Raw genomic sequence first — 23,713 nt, 5'->3', positions numbered from 1 at the left:
GGAGCAGACCATCAAACCTTGTGGGTGTTCTTTGATTGCCTGTATAACATTCAAAACAGACAATGATTGAGGTTGGGACCGGGCAGGCATAAGCTGGCGAGTCACACCCGGTGCAATGCACAGATCACCACCAGCTGAATCAATGCCTACTAAAACTGGAGTAGAACATACACGCGACATTTATGCAATTTTCCATTCGAATTTTCAGGATAACATGATTCAAAATCGGGATGACACAGTTGACATTCAGAACCTAAGCGAGAAATATGTGTAATGTGGCGTGATCATGATTTGTTTGAAAAAAAAAACAAAAACACAATGAATTGTTTGATGAATGTGAGGATTTAGGCAATGACACTGGAGCATGTTCTCATTGTGGCATATATGTTTCTTAGCCACAGTCGATGTGCTTTTAATGTATTGATTATGTATTATGCTAATGTACCTGTATATAACGTATGAATATGCGTATTCTATTGTTGTGTAATAATATGGTAGGAGCACTGCGCTATTTGAGGCGCGCCTCTTTGTTCAGTGCAGGTGCGTTGTCTGAGCACGTGCTCAGTCATTTTTGCAGTAATGTCTGGTTGCCAAGGCATAGTATTCTCCCGACGCATTGTTGTGGAGACATTTTTAAGAGTTACAGATACTTAATTACATGGCGAGGGGAGATAACCATTGCCCAATAAACTTGCACGAAGAGAACTGTGGGAATATATTCAACCATTTGCCAAACTTTTTGCTAAATACACGTTGAATCAAAACAAGGATCTTCTGGAGTAGCCTACTTCTGTACTACTAGACTCCTTTTTCCCCGTCATCGTTCAATGACTCGGTTTTTCTTCAGAGACAGTTTTTTACACCTTCTCAGTTTCATTGCTACCCGAACTCTCCTGACCGTTTCTTTGCTACCAGAATTCTCCTGAATGTTTCATTCGCTACCAAAACTTTAACATCCTCGGTTTCCGGCTACCAGGACATCCCTTTCTACCTCCTCATCAAAGACTTCACAGATTATCACAACATCTCCCCGCACTCTCCTGACTGTTTGGATTACAATTATCTCAATAGCCATGGCAACATGTAACTCTAATTTAATTGCCTACTTTTTGTTATAATACGTACGTACAGTTCAAAGTAAATTATATTTTCCTTTTGTGTAGATTTAACTTGACGAGGGTATACATGTAGTAAAGTTGTTTATAACCCAAGAGAATGTACTGTTAGTAAAAGTGGAAATTTTCGCAGTGTTGAAATTTTCGCGCATTTCGCGCAACCAGAAACTAGCGCGAAAATAAAAACACGCGAATATTTTTGCTTGCCATACGTTCCTGTGCATGATGTCTTGATTCCGCGGAATTAAAAACACGCGAAACTCTTCTGACCCGGCCTAGCGCGAAAAATTAGTCCCGCGAAAATATCCACTTTTACAGTATTAGATTTATTTCTGATCCCAATATAATTACCAAACACTCATTTTCTTGCCACTGATTTCAAACAAATATAATCTCAAGTTCCCGATAAGAAATTCACCGAAGATTTAAATATTTCATTTTTTAAATAATAAAAGAACATAATTGATTATTTAATTAATTTCCTTTTGTTTACATTTGTCTATGTGTTGTCTCAACCGATCTCTTATATAAAGTAAGTTTTTGGAGGTAATACATGCAAGAATAAATATTAACATACTGGTAGTTCAAATCCTCCACAATACGAATGATATCAATGATTAACATTTGAAATGGCAGCAAAAATGGGAGCATGAAAGAGAGGACAGTCAACTTCAGTGATGCAATACATTGGTTGCCATGTGCAGAGAGTTATTCAACACTCTGCTGGAAATCTTATTAGTGAGAAGACGGCTGAAGACCTAGTCAAAGGCGCCAAAGAAACAGTGGCAGCAGTGCATGCCACATAGAGTGGAAACCAGCCAGGTGAGGATACAAATGCATGTAATTTTAGAGGGAACAAACCCCCAACAATTTCAGTCTGTGTGGTGAAAGAACTTAAATATTGAACAGATCTGTGTATCTTTGGTACTTTACTTGTTGAACTCAAAATGCCAGTTTGAAGATGACACTTAAAAATTGTGAAAAACTGTCTGTAAGCCCTAAAAAACTACTGAAGTAGCAAATACTACTGAATATGCCACCTTTGAAGACTTGTACAAGTATTATGCAACAGAATTCCTAAATCATGCAAGTACAATAAGGTATGATATTTCAATAACAATTCTTCAGCTCAAGCATTAGCTTAGTACCAGGAAATGCTACTGCTGCATGAAATTGAATGCATTTGTGGGAACTGCATTGCACAGGACATACTTCAGGTTTAAAATTCACACACACATACTGCAACTGGTAAAAAAAAAAAAAAATGTGACGGAGACATGCTCCATGGATTTGAATCACACAAGTCCTTTATCTAGTGATTATGATCACTGTGACACTTTTTCACATTGGGGAGCCCTCTGTGAACGATAAGGCAACTATCGCCTACATAGTTGGCTTCTCAGTAGTTTGTCAGGCTGAAAAGGAGAGACATGCAGTGTGAAACCCACATGGCTTCTCTTCCACTGGGGAAAACATGGAAGGTAGCTTTGACAGGTGACCTTGCTTGACCTTTCTCTGAGGCTGTACAGACAAGACTGCCAGAACAATTGCTTTATTGTTTTGTTTTTAAAAGGGAGTAAGTGGTCATAGTTTTAGTGCCAGGGATCACTTTCCCCCCCCCCCCCCAAAAAAAAAAAAAACACAAACAAACAAACAAACAAACAAACAAACAAAAAACAAACAAAGACAAACAAAATAATAAATTTATACAAAATAAATCAGGTCTGAATCCTCTGGAAGTCCTGGGTGCTTTTTGTTTTTCTTCCAATTTTGTCTTTCTTTTTCTGCTTTTTCTTTCTGATTTTTTTCTCCCTATTTTTTTTTTTTTTTTTTGGGAGAAGCCAGAAGTGGACAACAACCCTGTGTTTTCACTTACTTCCTCGTGAACTGAAAGACTCAAGCTCTATAACATCTTTCAGGAGTAATTTAAAATCCTATTTGTTTAGCAGTGCATTTTGAAGACCAGTGCCTTTTGAAGACAGACTTTCATGTTTTTTTTTTTCTTCTGCTTCTTCATCTTCTTCTATTACGGTGATGTACTTGTATCTTCAGTCTGTTTGCTTTGATGTACAATTGTAAAGCACCTTGAGCATTTAATCAAAGTGGAGAACGGCGCTATAGAAATTGTATGTATGTATTATTATTATTATTATTATCATTATTATTACATTGGAAAATTCATCACCAAGTAAATACCAGGTAAGAGAGACTAAGAAAGTTTTTTAGTAGTCCATTCTAAGCACCACTAAGTGGTGAGAAAATAATACAAACCAAAGTACAGGACACTACAACAGAATTGCAAAGGAACTCACAACCCTAAGGAGGGGTCTAATAGCACGCAGGAGGTGATTGACAAAACTTTACTGTTGCCATCGCCCTGCACTCTTTCACAATGATTTTGCACGGTGCTTGGCAAAGGGCAGAAATTTCTACAGAGGCAATAAATATCACCTTCACTTGCAGATAATCTGAAGTTGGCACAATCATGACAATGACCTAGAATTATGATTTAGGTCAGGCATGGCGTGGTTGAAGAACACCTAGAACCAACCCCCATCCTGTCCACATACAACTGATACTGGGTTTTGGAGCACGATTATTATGCAGAAGGGATTTGCAAATCTTGGGGCAGGCTGCAGACGTATTGCTCTGACCATTATACACAACAGTAAAAAGTGCAAATTGTTGGCAGCACATTACATAAAACAGAAGGCATGCTTGGTCAAGACATGTATGTGTGCACAATAATGTACTTTCACTATAACGAAACATAATTTCACTTCTGTAACACAACCAAACATGTTTTGACTACAGAATACAATGGTATTTCTGTGGACCTAATTCTTACGACATGTACTGCCGCTTTGGTCGTATGGTGCACCAATCATTTGTCCATGCTTTTCATCTTGGACAAAAAAAAATGTTGCTCAAGACATATATTGATAATGCAATCTCACTGTAAACCTTCCTTCATCACAAATGTGTTCTTAACACCAATTACTGTTGACACAAGAATTACAACAAAACATTTGTCTGCAGAGTTCATAATATCTATTCTGATTTTCCAGTAATGTAGAGTATTAATCACTTTATTCTCTTTTAGAGTGGAAAAAGCACATCAACAGACTCTCTGGAAACAGATTAATGCAATCATCAGATATATGCATGCTACCAATGTTACATGATCACATTGCTTGCATATCCTTCGATTTACTTTGTAACCATTCACGAGCGGAAAACTCATGAACAGAAATAAACAAATAACATTTCTCTTCTCTTTTATCTTTGATGCAAGAGAATGCTTTGTAATTTCGAAGGCATTCATGATATACGTGTCGGTCATTTCATTTGATAATCAAATCTTGCAAATCTTGCTAAAAATGAACAAAACAGGGCCTACAGAGAACAAAATCAAGTGAAAAGCTGTTTGCCTTCATTCTCTTTATATATCAAAACTTTTAAATAATGTTTTCTTTACTTTTCTCTTTTTAATTTCCATGAAAAGTTTAGGGCTAAGTTTGTTTTTTTTTATCTTTTTTTTTTTTTATGTCCTCTAACTCTTTAGGAACTCCAGAACCTTCTTTGGGCCTCCAACTTGTTTTATGATAACACATGAAGACACACCTTCAATCCTTGCGACATTCTATCTCCTCTTTCACATAAAAAGTTTTATCAGTGTGGTATCCTCCACAGTTCAATCAAATATTGATATTTGGACATGTGCATCAACTGTCATGCAATGGAAGGAGAGCTTCCTGAATTTCCAACACTTTTTTTTCCCTTGGTCTGCTCTTAATATTGACATACGTGCAGTTGCGGTGGTTTCACATTGGTGTCAGGGTCCCATGCTGCCGAGTCTTGGTTGCTTTTCGAAGTGTAGAATGGATTGCTGTTGTCCATTCCATTTCGTCCAGTCACCAAATATGAACATCAGACTGCAGTTCCTCAGCAGTCACTCTATACTTCCCGGCTTATATCAGGATACCAGCCTCCTCATTTCTTGTACTGGACAGACAAAACCCAGAGCACAGGACCACATGTAATCAAATCATTACAGAATGATGTAAAAAGGTCTACCTTCGCTCAGTTAATCTGGAACTCAATTCTGAGAAGATGTCATGATAGCAATTCTTGGAACTTCCTGCAGAATCAAGGAGCTCTAGTATGTTTAAGTTATGTGTGTGCATGCTAAATGTCAGAATATACCTGGTATGCATTTATCTATTGGTTTTGCTTCTGTAGGGTAGCTCTGTCAGTGGCTTCACTGTTTATTTCAGAGCCCTACACGTAAGATAAAAAATACACACATATGAAAAACATAATGCCTGCGGCACCACTTCGTGGCGGAGGCATAAAAAAAGAATTAACATCTGATGCAAAATACAGCTAGAGCAAACTGATACAACATGACCACATTGCAGAAAAAGGACATGCATATAAAAGCTACATTCATAACATAACAATTTACTGATGTAAGTGAAAAAGCACACATGAAAGAAAAGAGAGAGAGTTTAAAAAAAGAAAAGAAAAAACTGACTTCGTAGTAAATGTGTATAATATGTATGTTTGTATGTAATATGTTAGATTACAAACCTTGTTCAGAATCCACTGTGCATCTTCCACAGCCTTCTCAATGATCTGCTGCACTCTCTCTGGATCAGTCTCTTCTGAATGGCTGTGGAAGCCCTGCCATGGTAGACAAAATAGATAATACCCCATCATGAATTTCTGTACAGTTACAAGCCCCGATACAGCAACAAGACATTATGGCCCGAATTCACGAAGGTGGTACAAATGGAACCATGGTTTAAACCATGGACAAAAACCATGGAGCGCCAAGTGTCGCATGGAATATTTCGTCACGAGATCAGTCATTTCGTCGATGAAATTATTATTTTGTAACAAAATGACAACATTTTGTAACTAAATGAACATTTCGTCCACGGAATGATAATTTCGTTAACGAAACCTGTCATTTTATCGACGAAATGACCAATTTCGTAACGAAATAATCCGTGCGACACTTGGCGCTCCATGGTTTTTGTCCATGGTTTAAACCATGGTTTTGTTTGTACCACCTTCGTGAATTCGGGCCTATGGGGCTTATACACTGTTACATTGATATCAATTTTGGCTTTATACAGCTTCAGCCTGCATTCAGGATGTCACCGAGCAAACTGCAGCAGACCTTCAATTCCTTTGAAATTTGTCATTGGAAATGATGTGCATATTTACCCAAACATACGGAGGGGGGACTACACACAACTTTAATGCTCTGGTTGAATTTCTGTGCACAATAACAGTAATTTAAAGGTTTTGCAGGCTCAGTTCTGTAATGGTACAATCTGCAAACTGTACACAGTCTTCAACAAGTAACCATATTTTGAAGGTTGAGAATCTGACAATCAGCAGCCTCCTGCGTAGTCGTATCTAGCTCTGTAATTGTGAACTGACGACACCATTTTCATTTCTTTCTTTCTCCCCCTCTCTCTCTTTGGTTTGTTTTCTAGTCCTCAAATCATTACATCATCACGTTTGTTGCATGCGTCTGTTGCCGTTTTGTGTTCCTCATCAATTTTTCAAACACAGATGTATATTAGAATGATGAAATCTGCCTATTTTTCTCCCAACACATCATCTCACTACCAATGGAACTATGACACCACACAAAACGATCCACTGTAAAAGTGGATATTTTCGCGCAACTAATTTTTCACGCTCGGCTAGTTAAGAAGAGTTTCGCATGTTTTTAATTCCGCGGAATTGAGACATCAACTACTGGAACGTATGGCAAGCAAAAATATTCGCATGCTTTTATATTCACGCTAGTTTCTGGTTGCACGAAAATTTCAAACACCGCGAAAATTTCAACTTTTACAGCATCCTGTGCTCATCTTGACATACTTCTAAGATATCTGTCTGTCACGTAATATGTTCTACAAGTGCAAACACAGCATTCTCTGCAAAGCTGAGGTTTGCATTGTATCATATATAACATCAAAGCAACTAGAGCAAGGTGTTGTTCAACTGAGACATTGACAATGATTGGTACTTCATGTTCAATAAAGTTCTGTCATACTATACATTAAATTTCCTGACTGCCAAGTATTCATGTGGCACATCCAAGAGAGCCACTGGCTCTATTTCAAATGACCTAATTACCTGACGGACGTGGTGCTTGTAATGGTCTTGCATCGCTTTCTCTGGCAGCTCATCACACACCCTCATCAGGTATCGGTACAGCTGGCGGGCCGTTCGAATCGACTCTGGAGCAACTCGAGGTCCAGGCATCCTGTAATGAATTCAAAATATGAGGGATGAAGTCTTATTATCCATCTCAAAATTGACAAGGTAAACAAGAAAAAATAAAATATGAAAACCATATCTAACTCTGTGATCCAGCGTAGCTGTAGCCAGCGCAGCGCAGTTGTGCCGCCTGCCCCAGCACGGACCTGTGCGCCGGCTGCCTGTGTACGCCGCAGAGAAAATGCCCTGCTAGCTAGCTGGGCGATGTGCGAGTACCCGTTCACATGCATAGCAGAGGGCTCTAGCTACAAGCCGAACGAAGGCGAAGTCTCAATACAGGCCAGCAACGCAATGCATGATCGATCGTAAATCACAGTCGCAAGTCAATTGTAATTTTACTACGAATTGATTTTAAATTCATCTTATCAAATAAAGAAAATGAGAATAGAGTTAAAAATGAAAAAGTGAATTTGTCTAGATGGTGAGATAACATTAAATGAGGTTAATCTAGGAGGTACAATATAGGTTATTAACATTTCATCGCTTTGCGGTGGTACATCGCGTGTTGAAGTGGCCACACACGGCGTGTTCCCCGATAGGACCTACATAATATAAAGCTTCTCCGTGTGTGTGGATATACCGTACATTCCACACAAGTGTGGCTGTATCCAGCGACCCGGGCCATGGCTACAACCACACTCGTGTGGCTGGATGGTAAAGACACACATGTGTGGTTGTATACACTGTGGTGGTTTTTTTTTTTTTTTTTTTTCAGGACAACTTTGGAGGTGAAGTTGTGCATTTATGATGGAAAAGGAAAAATGAAACAAATAGAGTCTAGATGATAGGACTAATGTACAGTTTGTCCCAAAAAAAATTACAATCGGATATACGCACTGATAATACCCAATATGATTAAACTGTCCAAATGCTACTTTAGGGTCGTAAAATCTTAGCTCTATTTTGCAGAAAACCCAATTCACTTTGGTTAAGCGGTAACAGAGAAATGTGCATTGTTGTAAAGCATGTCACGAGTCTGATTCTTCCACGTTCAGCACTTGGATGCTCTTGGAACTGCACATTACTGTGTATTTAACACAACAGACAGAACTTGGAGGGAAGAGATTCCTGACATGCTCGACAAAATTCCTCATTTCTCTTTGACCACTCAAGCAAATCGAATGGGGTTTTCTGTAAGATGTGAACAATGAGTTATAGTTTCATACCCTGAAATCGTATTTTGATTGATTTATATTTTTGAAATTATCATTGCAGAGGGTCCCGTTGTAATATTTTTTTATTTTTGACATACGGTAGAGTGTAGTCTCACTTTCATTCATACCACCTCTTTCCCTATTTTTTTTTTTTTTTTATTGCTAACAAGACAACAAAGTTACAGCAAACACACTTTAAACAGTTGGGTTACATCTGAAATCGCCTTCACAAATGAACAGACTTTATTTACAATAGATCAGGATCATTCCTGTACCGACATTCCATCAACTATAGAATTGAAGTGACAGAGGAGAATCTTCAATTATTAGAATGGCATTCAGAGTAGGTATAAGCTGAACAGATACGTACATTACCCCTCTTGACTTGTTCACCAGCAATCTCATATAAATATACAAGTAGATCCACAGATAATATGTAATCCGAAATATGGGATTCCAAAATTCAGCTTTATCAAATCACCACCATTAACACTGTACCATAAGGGCGAGGACAACTCCAGTTTAAAATATCAAGTCCAGAAAGTTCATCAAAAGGCCAGGATTGAATGGAGTGCATCAATTCGCGAGGACGGCATCGACGAAGACACTTGGCCACACGAGTGCGAAGGATGCAAGTGCTAAAGACGCAAGTGCAAAGAGTCTGGAGCGAAATGGGCTATATGTTGACAACCTGGTTGAAGCAGGAACAAGATCACAGTCGACTATTTGCACGAAACAAATGAGACAATTGGCGAGAGTGACATGAGATTAAATGATGTATACACACTGTGGCAGTCATTGGGAATAGAGTGCCCAATTATCCAACGTCAGCTTTTTCATAAAGATGGCAAAACCAGTGGATTGTAGTGTCTTATCCAGTAAAGACTCAAAGCAGTGATGTCCATCAGAATTCAGCAGTTACTGGGTCTGGCCTGGGCTACAAATTTCTCAATGATGAAATTCATGAGGACATAAAATCTAAACGTGTATAGATCGAACAGTTTCTAGCCCGAGCTGCAACTTGCAAAAGATTGATCTTCGAACTGCTGTGCTGTAAGTGCATCTCCTCCCTGAAAATAGTTCCTGGCTGGCGAGAAGGTGTGAGTAGAAAGAAAGGACTGGCAGATGAAACAAGTTCTCTCAAAGTTTTGCGGGCAAAAGTGTGGAGGAGAAATCGGCTAGACGAGCTGACCTCAAAGGGCATACAATTGTACACAGCGGTAAGTGGCAACTTGAATGTTCTGGTGTTTCCCAGTTTGAAAGGTTTTATACGGCTCAGTGGAGTGGTGATTGTGGTCAAACTCGATGGAAGACGAATGCCTCTTGAGGTGTCAAAGATGCACATGAAGGTCTCCGTCTTGTCCAAGGTCAGATTTTGTTTTTGGCTGCCTGGCTTTAGGACCCCCTTCAATCAGACAGCAACTCGTACATTTCCCTGTCATATTGTTTCTGCTATCTGACACTTTATACATAGAGTTCCATTCATCCAAACTTGGGAGGAAAAGGACATTATTGAGCGAGGGTGAGGGCACAAGGGAGCAAGAGGTCGGTGGCAGGGTTCTTTTCTGTAAGCTGGTGATTCATCATGGTCAGTGATAATGAGGCTGGGGGGGGGGGGCTAGGGGTAGGGGTATTTTATCACAAGGACAGAGAGAGTGGTCAACTGTCAGCTGTGGTGATATGCTGTAGAGTGACGTCTTGCAGTGCCCAGGCCACTTCTACAGCCTACAATTTTGTATCATAATATACATGTATCATAACAACAAACTGCACAGACATTATCAGGCACCCTGCAACTGTTTTGTTTTAGCAAACAAACTTTTCCTTTCTACATACAAATACCAGAGCTATGCAAGAGGGTTGGATTGCAAAATTCTCACTTAACAGTGCACTGTGGTCACCATGGTAATGCTAATGCAGCACAGCACTGCTACGGCTTTACTAGACTGCCCACAATATTTCACTACAAACTGTAGGAGGTCTCCTGGATTCTGTTATTTCTCCAAGAAGAAACTTCTTGAACTGGTTCAAACTGCAGTTTCATCAAAAGGTAGACATATATTTACATACATGTAGTGTTGCACCAACATCAGGGTCCAAAATGTCAAACGCACATCAACTCACCACGCCAACGGCGATGATATGTGACCCGCTACAACAAAATGATCCTAAGGCCCAAAAAAAAAAAATTGTTGCATTGGCGTAACCCGCCCGACCCTAAAAATTCCGCCGACCCCATGTTTTTTTATCATTTTTTTTTGCTATCGATATCAAATATCTTGTTGATTGCGATCGCGATCCGCACAAACCCGGAAGTGGAAACGGCTCTGGGGATATCAGATGTACGAGGGAGAGATCTAGCGTCTCGCATAAAGCCTTCCTTGATCAGTACGTCATCTGTTTCCAACACGGACACGTACTCTAACAAGATTTATTCAGTGTATACGTAGCATTCAGACTGCGATGTATTGTGCACAGTTTTGCCATAGGTTTCTTGTGTGGAGAACTTACACGAATCTGTATATGTGGGACTGTAATAGAGATCGCCGTGTGCGATGAAAAGATCGTACATATGGGTCAATTTGCATCTATCTTATCTAAGTCAAAATAGTAAAATATGAAGTGAAAACATTCAGGATAGGGATTTCAACATCTCTAAATTCTGTGAAGGGGTATAATTCCAGTAATATCGGCCTTAAAATGATTTGTAGAATAGATGAACACAGCACATTCGGTGCAGCAGTTGTAACTGTTTACTGAGCTGAGCACGAGTTTTACACGTAAAAAATGCAGGTAGCAAAAAAAAAAAAAAAAAAAAAAAATCCGCCCGACCGACCCTATTTGAAAATCTCATGTTACGCCAATGCAACAATTTTTTTTTTTTTTTTGGCCTAAAGTCGGGAGAGGTCGATTATTTGAAAATTGCATGATATAATCCCCTAATCTTTCTGCTTCAAATTGATATATAACACATTTTATAAAAGTAATCGGCTGCGGAGATATCGATGTTTAAAAGAGAGCATGTCGAGACGTCTGGAAAATCACTGTTTCGAGAAAAGCACCCTAAAAGTCTTCCTTTCGACGCAATCGCGATCAAGGGACACGCAAGTCAGTTTTCACCTCTGGACAATAGAAGGTAAGCCCTAGCAAACCCCAAAGAGTTCATTCAAGCACATCAGCGTCGGCGGTCTCCTCACCAACCAATCAGTGACCAGGATGTGAGAAGCGGCTGAGCATAACAAGCGCACCCCGCCCGCACGCACCAGTCGACTGGGCAGTGTGCGAGCTTCACGCTTCGGTTAGCAGCAACAGCAAACTGACCAATGAGATCACTCTGGTCGTTGTTAGGGGCGGAACCTATCTGTGGCGCTTAATCCAAATTTTCAAACCAGTTTCTGCTTCGTTGAAACGCCAAAAAACATGGCTCAGAAAAACATTATTTTTTTATCTTTCCTTTGATCATTTTGCTTCAAAATTTTGACAGATGATAGAAGACATGTTAGACTCCAATAATATATCAAAATCAGAAAATCGTAAGTTTTGACCAATTTTAATACTCTGACTTCAAACTCGATTTTCACGGCTTCGACCTCGCGCGACTTTAGGACCTTTTTGTTGTAGCGGGTCACATGTACAGTCAAACCTGTCCTTGCGACCACCTGTCTATAGCAGCAATTTGCCATGAAACCCACTACAATAATTCACTCAGAGAGAAAAAGCATGTTAAGGAACATGTCTATAATGGCCACCCGTCTATAACGGCCACTTTTTCATCCCCTTGAATGGCTGCTATAGACAGGTTTGACTGCAGTTTCGATGCTCCAATGCTAGTATGACAATGTTCTTTATCCACCACAGCTGATAATCAATCACCATCTTATTAGTCAGTGCACCACTGACTGCAACCTGAAGTTATGCAATGTGTAGTGAAGTAGTGTGTGGCAAGGTGGTTGTGTGTGTGTGTGTGTGTGTGTGTGTGTGTGCCCACTAACAATTCTAGTAGGACAGGATATTGCTTTCTGGTGGCAGGTAGTCCTCTTCTCCAGTGCAGGGGTCAGAAAGGTTACGACCTAGCCTAAACATTCTTGGCTGGACTGGTCAGTGAGATGTAGGGGTTGTTAAACCCACAAATGTAAAAACGCCCACAAATGTAAAAACACCCACAAATGTAAAAATACATCGCCCACAAATGTAGAAAATCGACCACAAATGTAAAAATTTAACATCGCCCACAAATGTAGAAAACGCCCACTAATGTAGAAATGATTTCAAACGTCGCCCACAAATGTAAAAACGACAAGTAGATTCCCCATTCTACTATAGTACGTTGATATAGGCCTAAATAGACTCACTTCTTTAGGATAGCAGTGCACTTCTTGTAAAATAATATGTACGTGTTCGAGTGCGTGTGTGTGGGTGGTGGAGAGTTCAGCGGGGGAGATGGATGTGTGTGCGTGTGTCTGTCTGTGTGTTTACGGTGTGCTGCGTGTCACACATTTCCGGCGGGCAGCTGCGCCTCCGGGCAAGTTACGCGGGCTTGTTGCGAGTACGAGCAGTACAATTTCTGCGGGTGGACAAAGATGTTAACTGTTAAAGAGTTCCGTACAATTGCGTTTTACCTGCTAGACGCATGTCACTTACCTGCCATTTGCATGCCGGCCTGCCATGGAGTATCGTTGCATGTACTACTGTGATAACATGCTTGTCTTCTGTCTGTTTGTGTGTACGTGTGTGTGTGTGTGTGTGTGTGTGTGTATGTATGTTTTCCTGCAAGTTTCTGTTTCTGGGCGGCGGGTGAGGACTGCATGACTTATCTGCAAAGGAATCCCTCTCGAAGTAATTTGAAATGGCTGAAAGTCATACAGAATGTCTATTATACTCTCAACTAAACCAGCAGAGAGGCAGTAACTGGACCCTCAACATGCACGCAGATGGCCAGCGACACTGGCAAAATGATCAGACTTGCGTGCGCATCTCCGGGTACTAGTGCGGGCCAACACCACTGCGGGGAGCTCCGGAGGAAAAAAAAAAAAACCAAAACAAAACAAAACAAAAAACCTCCCCGCAAGTCAACCTGCAGGCTGAGACACGATGTGACAAGGCCTTTAATAGTTTTAGAGCTCCAGTCCCCGTATGTCGCTCGTAACTGAAAACGGATCGGCTTCGACAGGTCTCACGGAATACATGTAGGCCTATGCAATTAAGTTGTGCGCGTCTAGTAGCAGGTAAGACGCATGAAATAAGGGTCTACATAAACGCACACTTAGTAGAAATACGTCAACCACAATGTAAAAAATTTTTACATTTGTGGTTGATGTTTGAATTTTTTACTACATTAGTGGGCGTTTTTTACATTTGTGGGCGCTGTCGTTTTTACATTTGTGGTTGAAATTTTTTACATTTGTGGGCGGTGTTTTTTACATTTGTGGGCGATTTTTACATTTGTGGGCGATGTATTTTTACATTTGTGGGCGTTTTTACATTTGTGGGCGTTTTTACATTTGTGGGTTCAACAGGGGTACTAGGAAACATCAGCACAGTGTGCTGCACTGTGCCGTGCACACATTTGCACTCTGTGTGCAAACCAAGGTTGTCATTGCACATCGGTTGATTAAAAACTCAATTTTTTTCCCAAAAAAAATACAGACAGAATTTTATCTTTTCATCATGGAGAGTGGACATGTGCGTGGAAAAAAAAAAAAGGCGCTAATGTACTTTCACTCTCGTTTGTCAAATTATCTCCAGACATGCACAAACTCACCCTTGTTATTCAGTAACCTAAAACACTTGCATCAGTCTCCAAAGTCAAATAGACGTTAAGTTTTAACACTTTTAGTACCGGTATTTACAAGTGTCGGAAAATCGTTGGAAAATATTGATCGCTTCAAAATGCTGCCTGTATACAAGAACAGATACGTTCAGTGCATGCCAAGGGTCAATCATTTGGTCTGTAGTGACTACTGTAAGCAGCTTTTTATATGGTGTTGTTGAAAAGCTTAAATTTGTTTTTCTCTTTTCCTTGGCAAAGTCTTGTGTTAGCGGTTGTAGCTGCAAGGCAGTTGAGCGCGTGCACGAGTATATGATGACATAAATGGTACCCTGGGGTACCAGAAAAAAATCGGCCATTTTGTTGAATTATTTATTTTTTTTTTAGGGCTGTACCCTGGGTTACCAAAAAGTGGGAAATTAATTTTTTTGTGTGTGATTAATTCTTCAACATTCAATTATGGCCATTGTTCTTGTAAAAAAAAAACCCTCTTCATCCTGTAGTTTTCTCAATTAATCCCTGAGCCAGCAGGGTCATAATAATGCCATCTGCCTCCGCCTTATCCCCGGCGTCACTGGCCTTCTGAAACACCTCCAGAACATCGGCGACCCCTTCCTTCCCCAACTTCCGAGTGGCGCAAAGCCTCGCGTTTTCCAGCCTCTCCTCTCTGGAAATTTTCCTTCTTTTCCGGCCCTTTCCTTTCAGTGCGGCATAGCCCCCATCACCTGCTGGCATTTTTGCAGCTTGATCCTAATTGCGAAAGGATATTTTGTTCGGCACAAAGTGCACAAAGCTTACAAAATTACGGGATTGAAACTACGTCTACGAGATTGTAACTTTGGCACAGCTAGCGGGCTATTATAATAGTGCGTGTAGTCAGTGCATGAAGCGCTATACTGAGTATCGCACCGTACCACGGGTCAGTACAGTGCGCATACGTAACGCAGTAACTCTGTGGTTGTACTTGAGTGAACGTGAGATGGCGCTACACAACGTGGTACCCCGGGTTACTACGATACCCCGGGGTAGCGCGTGGTGCATCATATGCTGCCACTCACATCTTTCTTTTTCTTTTCCACCTTTTCTTTAATTTTTAATTTTCAGGTAGAATCTACAGTGAAACTCGCATAAGTCGATCTTCTCGGGACTGAGCAAAACACATCGACTTAGGCGATTTTCGACTTGTGCGTAAGTCGAAAAAAATCGACTTACAGTTACACCACACGTACATAATATATGATGTACATGTATGTTGTCTACTCTGAAGCCGAGAGTTGGAGCGGTGTGCCGCAGCACGGGTCGCCCGGCAGGGCCCCAGCTAACTTTGTATGGACAGTGCATTAGTATTGGCACAGGTCCAATTACTTTTACACCCTTGTTAAAACTTGGGGAAGTGAATATGAACGACATTTGAGCAGTGATTGATTCCAGTTTACCATACCGTGACTTGAAATGCGTGTAGAGGTGCAATTCTGATTTACCCGTGCCCGTAACTTTCCCCCTACTTTCCGCTTTGAAAACTCAGCAGCTTCATCCATACCACTCCACTGCACAGCGCTGCATAATGCCAAGCTACACTGCAAAGCTCAATACTATACTGTACATGTAAATGAACGCATGTGTACTGTACGAACGCCTTACTGCGAGTGGAGCAATACACAGCCCAGTCGCGGTACGTACGTACGTAGCGCGACAGCTGACAGGGCTGTACCAGCGGACCTCCAAACACGAAGAGAGTTCAACGATCGCATGCGGTGTGATCGCTTTGAATTTTGATACTTTAGATTTTTTTTTGGGGGGGGTCACCTCAAACTCATCTGACAAACAAAATAATAATGAGTAATAAATAATGAATAATAAATGATAGTGATTTATTACACGACAAAATCTTATTCGACTTAGGCACAGTGAATTCAATGGTTTTTCCGTGAAAGTGTTCTTGGAATTTCATCGACTTAGGCGAGTATTCGACTTACAAAATTCGACTTGTGAGTGAATTAATACACGTAAGTCAATGGGGAAAAATCGGGACTTTTTAAAATCATCGACTTACGCGATTATTCGACATATGCGACGTCGACTTAGGCGAGTTTAACTGTATACTCAAATATCCCTTTCCTTCTGATCAATCATTTCTTTGTGGTTTTCCTTCAGTATAACTTTTTCAATTTCCTATTTCACTGTACTTTCTGCTTAACTGTTCTTTGTTTCCTCCATGAGTTGTTTTTCCCTTCAACTGGAAGGGTTTTTCCTTTCTATCCTCTCCAATATCTTTTTATGTGTTGTTTTAATGAATCCGTTTCATCATTTCCTTTTTAAACTGGGATAATTCCTTCTTTCCTTCCTAATCATCTTTGCTTTCATCCAGTTTGATTCATCTCTCATTCTATTATTCTATCTAGTGTTTTTGTGTTTTCAATCTACATGTTCCCTATGCTTTCCTCTTTTCTTTTGAAAAATATCCATCTCTCCCTTGCTTTCTTCTATAATGCAAGTTTCTCTTCTTTCTTTCCTTCCATTACTTTTTTAGTATCTTTTAGTGAACTATTTTGTAAACCTACTGTTCCTTTTCCAGGTTTTTCAAAATATCTTTTCTTTCATTTCCTTTTCCCCCTTTTCCTGGCTTTTTTTTTTTTTAAGGCTTTACATTTTTTCATCCTTGTCTTATAACCACATTTTCAACAATTTTCTTTCATGCACACACACATCCTCAAACATACGCACGTGCGTTCACACTCACACACACAACAACACGAACAACCCCAATCCTCAATAAATCGCTACCATGACTCGATACCAGCTGAAAGGTGGAAAAAGGATTATCTTTTTATAGATGCCATAGAAGAACTTGTTCTGATCGTTTTGATAGCTACGTTCAGATCAATCACTACGCTCACTGCTGTGAATGTGTTTTGTAAACCATGCTGTGCTTTCTGCTCCTGTGCAACACCGTTATCGCAGAGCGAACTACATGTACCCGTAGCTGCTATGCGATCGACGACATATTCCAACAAGTGTAAAAGTGTCAAACGGGCAAAAAATCGTTCTCTACAGCACTTGAATCTCACTCAGATGCAAATATCCGAGGCTGTTGGATATTTACAGTGAGTTTGTGCATGTTTGGAGATCATTTGACAAACAGGGGTGAAAGTATACCAGCGGCAAAAAAAAATCATTGTGCAAAATTGCAACCATGCATACATCTGATGTGAGAGGGTAGAGAAATGAACAGGAGCAGTGAGGATCGAGGCCTCATGGCCTCATGACTATTAAATGAGCATTCCGGCCATGCTCATATTAGGCAGAGGGATCCTTTGTGTCTTTATGAGCGGGAGCATCCCTCATGAGCAGGTTTCCCAGACACGGACAATCGCTCCCTGGATGTAGACTGCTCACTGATGTTTGACCAAAAAAAAAAACAAACAAAAAATTGTTTGGAGTATTTTTTACTAAAAATTCTTTTCACTTTGACGGTTCTCCTTGAGAGAGATCAGCAAGAGGTCTGTGAAGCCACCAGTACTAGTCTCCGCAGAACACCTTGTATACTCACGACGATAAAATGAAGAAACTGAGCTAATCTTTCCATCAAACAGACTGACTCACTTCACTGACTATGGTTGACCGACAAGTATGTCTAATTCCGCGAAAAACTTCTCATTTATAATGACATTTGCTGGGACAGTTTTCGAAAAGGCCTTTCAAAAACTGACCCAGCATGTCATTATTATAAATGAGAAGTTTTTCGCGGGATTAGACATACTTGTCGGTCAAGTGGTATGGTAGTGGTAGGGTAACATCCCCAGTATTCGGTCACTTAAGCTTTTTTGCAATATTTTTCAAACTAAAATAATACATACATACATGATATCTACAGCAATGTATGTGAAATATATCAAATTTCTTTAATCTCAACTTTCATTTTGTTAAATATCTCACAGAATTGCGCAAAATCCCGAAATATTTCACCTTGAAAATTCCCCAGTATACGGTCACCGGCTCCAGTATTCGGTCACGCGATGTGCGCGTTCAAAGTCAATGCGTGTTCAAAGCAGCTGAAAAATGCGCGCGCACGCTACCTTTGTTGGCGCAAAATTGCATCGGGGACATTGCGGCGACCGTTGTTGACCGAATACTGGGGCCTCGGCACTTGCATTCAACCCTTGTACGTTGGGACACTATGTATCGGCACGTACGGAAATTTTGTTTTTCTTTTGCGTTTTTGAGGATACCATTACACTCCAAGCTTGCGATAGGCGAAAAATCCCGCGAGAGAACGGCGTATTTCTCGATTTTTAGCGCTTTTTCGGCGACCCGTACTCTTAAAACTGGACCTTATCCGCGCGAGCTTTTGGAAAGTAGCGCCGATTGTGCACTTTTGACGGTAAAATTTGGGATTTTGGATGGATTTTTGGAGGGGGTTAAGGGAGTTCCCTGTTGTTAATGAGTGTGCAAGTATGTGAATCAATGTGATTTGCGTTTGTTGTGACAGTTGAACTTACTGGCTGGTGACTAGTGATAAGTGACCGAATACCGGGGGCTGACCGAATACTGGTGCCCTTACCCTATTAGGCCAAGTAAAAAAAGAAACCAGTTTCTCGTCCTCGCGCGCATCGATTTTGGCCGCCGCATCGATTTTTTTACTATTTACTATTTTCAAAATGGCGCTGAAAATAACAAGAAATTCATAATTTTCGTCCCAGCCCGCTCCCCGCCCGCATCGATTTTCAGTTGCCGCATCGACTTTTTTGATATTTACTATTTTTCGGCCGCCGAAAAAAAGATCGACAGTTCACCTACCAGTACCAATCGTGATGTCTCATTTCTAATTACGCCTTGCGTCCTCTACTTAGCTGTAGTATAGCTGTAGCTTCCGTAGTGCGTATGTAATAACGCATGCATTTCATACTGCGAGCTCGGCAAGAAGAAGGAATGACCCAAAAAGCAGTCGAACTGTAGTTGGAAGGGCGCGGGCGGCCGCGGGCGCGGGCCTGGGCTGTGATGGATACAGCGCACTCGGTACGTCGTGAACGCGATACTAGCGGCAACATTTCTTCGAACAATCGCTGATATTCCACGCATATTTCGCGCATTGTTCGTATTTTCCCCGTTTCTCATATTTTAAGCGGATGAATTGTACTGTACAAATGCTTGTGAGGATTGTATCGAGTTTGTATACATGTTCATGTCATTGTGACTATGTGCATGTGTGTGCAGTGTCGAGGTACGGTGCCAGTGCACCGTGGCCGTGCCGGTCGCGTATGACATGCGTGTCTACACTGCACTGTCTATGTACCAGGCACTGTCAGTGCCCTGTTGCATAAAACCCTTACCGCTGGACTTACCGCTCCTTTCTAGCGGTAAGTCTTCAAATTAGCGGTAAAGCTTATAATCCTTGATGCTGATTGGCTGTGATGCCTAATTTGACGGTAGTTACCATTGAAATTCAACGGTAAGTTTTATGCAACGGGCCACAGGTGTAAGCCCGTACACTCTGCTCTGTAACGTTGCATCTGACGGCGATGACGGATTTGTTCTATTTTGAAGAGAAAATGAATGCGCTTTTCCAGCAAATGTAGAATTATTAAATGGGTGTATCCACAAAATAAATAACTTTTCCATGGATTCTGGTTTGTCTCGTATTTCTGCGGGATACATGTACTTTTCTTTACGATGTAAATTCAAGGACACGGCCGTGAGCCGTATCCCCTGTAGTGTATACATCAAAATGTCGAACATTAAGAAACATCTTTAAAGGTTTAATGCTATAATGCCATATCAGCAAGTATCATTTTGACATCCATCTGCAATTGTACAAGCCAGTTTCCAGTTGAATGTTCTACAATATATTTGTACTGTGAAGAGATGCAGATATATACATACCAGCTGTGTGGACACAAAAAGTCACACTACCAAAATAATGATAAATAAATCAGTGTTTTGAATATCATGGAAATTATTTCAGTCGTACACTGGTATTTTGTTGAAAGACATAGTTTATACCTGTTTCAATTAATAACACAATACATCAGAATTGCAAGCTTACACTGGTACCGGGTATCAGAAATGCCATTACAACACTAGGCCTAGATACCAGTATTAAGATGGTAATTTTCCCTTGACATCTGTAGTGGAAAGAAAAAGCACATGTATTTCTGCATGCATGAAGTTTCATTTCAAGTATGGCACATATATCTATTTGTTTGAAAATGCACAGAGTGCAGGCAAGACATACACTTGGGACCTGGTCTCTCATAACACAGCTACCAGAGTGATAGTCATTTCATAAATTGGATATAGAAAATAGTAAAGCCCTCTCTCATTACCTTTTTCAAAATTACCGGACGAGAAACACATATTACTTCCATTTTGACAATCCTCGAAAAAATAGTAAGATATCAAATAGTAAGGACCTCCCTCATCGCCTTGCTCAAAAAACCCGGACGAGAAACTGCTTTCTTTTTTTACTTGGCCTTATTGTTATCAGTAGGCCCTAAGTAGTTTCATAACTACTACTTAAACAAACACAATTTTCTAGGTATGGGACTAAAGTCCACTCTGCACTGGTAAATAGCCCATTCATACGCACATCACTTCTCGTTGACATTTGTTTTCCTTGAGCTGCTCTTGATCTGGCTAATAAACTTCGGGATTGCATGAAATACAAACGCCGTTACGAACCTCATACCTGGCACTTTGCAAATCTGTAGCAGAAAAGAGATGGTTGCGTCGTCACAGAATCAAATGTCGTCTTTGTGAACTTGTTTTGATGACCACTGTCTCTTTTCCGGACGTCGACCTGGTTCTCTCTGCAGCATCACGCGCACGTGGCGTTGGTGTGCATGGTCGGTAGCAATGTATAATCGTTTTGCTTACGACTTCAACTCAACCCTGTTTTATTGGCCCCTGGATCAAGGACTCAACATTCATAGCAACGGCAAAAAGTAAAGGTTGCTCTGATAATAACTCCCGCCGCAATGGCATCGACAAGAATTCTGCTTCCTGATTGGCTGTTGCTACAAGAAGTTGCCATGCTAGCAAGAATCTTTCGTGAAAATGTGACCTGTCCCCTCCTCCTCCTCCTGCTGCACCGCCGGCTCTACCCCCCCCCCCCCAAACAAATTTAATGAGAAATAGACAACAAACAGATTTGAATGATAAATAGAATTTGAATAAGAGGATACTTGTAAGCCTCATACAGGAGATACTCAGTATTTCTGCCGCCAGAAAAACAAATTGGGTATCATGCTTCGACAAGTTGTGTTCGTGTCTTTCTTTCTTTATCGTTTATTTCTTTGATTGAAGGAAATGAAAAAGTAAGGTATTCAAGTAGGCCTAAGGCTAGTTCCTTTTAGTGTCATCACCATAGAGCTGTATTTACATATACAGCTCTATGGTCATCACTGTTCTTCCGGAGGCGGAGGGCCCACCATCAACGTAACCCCAGTATTCAATTCAATTCAAATGAAATCTTATTTCCAATTTGATATATGTTTGTTATCGATACAGATAAAAAAACAACAACAACAACAACAATACGTACGTATTACCGTGTACAATAGCCATGCATGGAACTGATTGTAAAATAACTGCGTTAATGGAAAAGAGGAACCCATGTAAGACAAGTTTGTAGGAATGTTGGACACTCTATAATAATTATATCGAACTAACAATAGAATGAATGCAAAGGTACGGAAACACATACACATGCATATACACACGCGTATACATTGTATATGTATATGTATGTATTATACACCCAACACACACACAGACACACAGGTACAAGACGACAGTAGACAAGAACGTAGACAGGACAAACATGAGACAAAGGGAAGAGACAGGTTAGAGGGAGAAGGAGGGAGGGAAGGAAAAGAAGGAAAGGAGGGAGGGGAAGAGAGGAAGACTACTGTGAGGAAGCAGAGGTCCACAGCACATACTGAGCTATTGCCAGACACTATTCATTGGCATGGGCAAGGTAATTGACATAAAGGAAGTTTTACAAACAAAATGAAGAAAAAAAAAATGTAATCCGACTTATTATCTATACATATGTATCTAAAAACTAAAGCATTGCCCGGTAGAGGGAAACACTGTGAGTATATAGTAACACTTCGAATTGGGCTTGTCCAAAGACGTAAGCACTCTGTAGGACTCGAACTCGGGACGCGTTTCAAATTAGTACCACATGCAGTGGCCCCACTAATTCACATAATAGGTACCTATAACTGGAAATAATTATGGCACTACCTTTCTTCTTCTTCTTCTTCTTCTTCTTCTTCTTCCTTTTCTTTCTTTCTTTCTTCTTCTTCTTGTCAGTTTGATCGTTTCTGTTGATGCGTATTCATCAATATAATGAATCTATCCCTTGACGGAACAGGTCACGACAAAAGTACATCATAGGTTGTTATCATTGATTTCATTAATCTGATTTGATTTCTGCATGCCTTAATTTTCATACGGTTTTCATATGAATCTAGAACTCACAGCTCACAACCGCAGCTGACTCAATAACGCCCAGGATCCAAACGATAGACTCATTTTCCAAATACATGTATACATTTATTCAGCATATTAGCAAAACAATTTTTCATGATAAAATACCTTATAAATATTTTCATAGATTCTCATAAATAAATGAAACAACAAATTCTTACTATGCAGAATTCCTGATAGAAATACGAATTTTATGCTGCGCAGTTTGAAACAAAAATCGTCACCATGTATACTTTGATTACTACATTGTATAAGTTATATTATCATCACAACTGCAATATTTTACACACCTGGATTGTTTGATGTTATTATTTGGAGCTATTTTGATTTATATATTTTTTCACGAAATTCTTTGATTTAGGCCCTACTGGTATCTTTTTCTCAAGAATCTTGATTGGTCGTGGCGACCGTTATTGTAATTCACAGTCAGAGATATACTAGAATTGCAAATGATAACAAAAAAAAACTGAAAAAAGAAATGCCCTTTGATAACTTGGAAGTAGGCCCTACTTTATGGTTTTCAAAGAAAAAAATGTTCGTTGATTCTCGTAAAAACACAACCTTCCATTAAAACATGCGGAGCTTTTAACCTGCCACTCTCTAAATTTAGTGTTTCTGCATTGCTTGTGTCTTTGCATTGTGTATTCGCATCACTTCAACTCATACGCCAAGTCCCGCTTCCAGTAAACGGTCACTTATACTTCCCTATGAAAGGTTATACATGTTTCCCTGCGACGCTCTATTTCTTTTTCTTTCTTTTTTTTTCTCAAATCAATATATACCTTAGGTATGTTTGCACTAGGTATTTTCCCCCCTATCAGATTTCTGGTTATTCCTTTGATCGCAAGTTCCAAAAGTTTTTTATTTATTTATTTATT

The 23,713-nt window shown here is 40.2% G+C and overlaps 1 protein-coding gene across 1 annotated transcript; it reads right to left on the bottom strand.

The window, feature by feature from the left end:
• Nucleotides 1-4,602: 4,602 nt before the first annotated feature.
• LOC140227216 (LYR motif-containing protein 9-like) lies at nt 4,603-21,055 on the bottom strand. Its single transcript, XM_072307644.1, has 4 exons — nt 21,021-21,055; nt 7,278-7,407; nt 5,709-5,801; nt 4,603-5,120 (listed from the first exon to the last, which is right to left on the bottom strand). The coding sequence occupies exons 1-4, from the start codon at nt 21,023-21,025 to the stop codon at nt 5,109-5,111; spliced, it is 240 nt and encodes a 79-aa protein (XP_072163745.1). The 5' UTR covers nt 21,026-21,055; the 3' UTR covers nt 4,603-5,108.
• Nucleotides 21,056-23,713: the final 2,658 nt, after the last annotated feature.

This window comes from Diadema setosum, chromosome 4 (genome assembly GCF_964275005.1).
Source record: "Diadema setosum chromosome 4, eeDiaSeto1, whole genome shotgun sequence".
NCBI lineage: Eukaryota > Metazoa > Echinodermata > Echinoidea > Diadematoida > Diadematidae > Diadema > Diadema setosum.
The sequence above is the reverse complement of the archived record's forward strand: the minus strand, read 5'-3'. Positions and strand labels throughout refer to the sequence as shown.

Coding starts and splice junctions, on each gene's coding strand:
- LOC140227216 (XM_072307644.1), bottom strand. Junction 5,802..7,277: donor ACAAGCACCACGTCCGTCAG/GTAATTAGGTCA, acceptor CTACCATGGCAG/GGCTTCCACAGCCATTCAGA.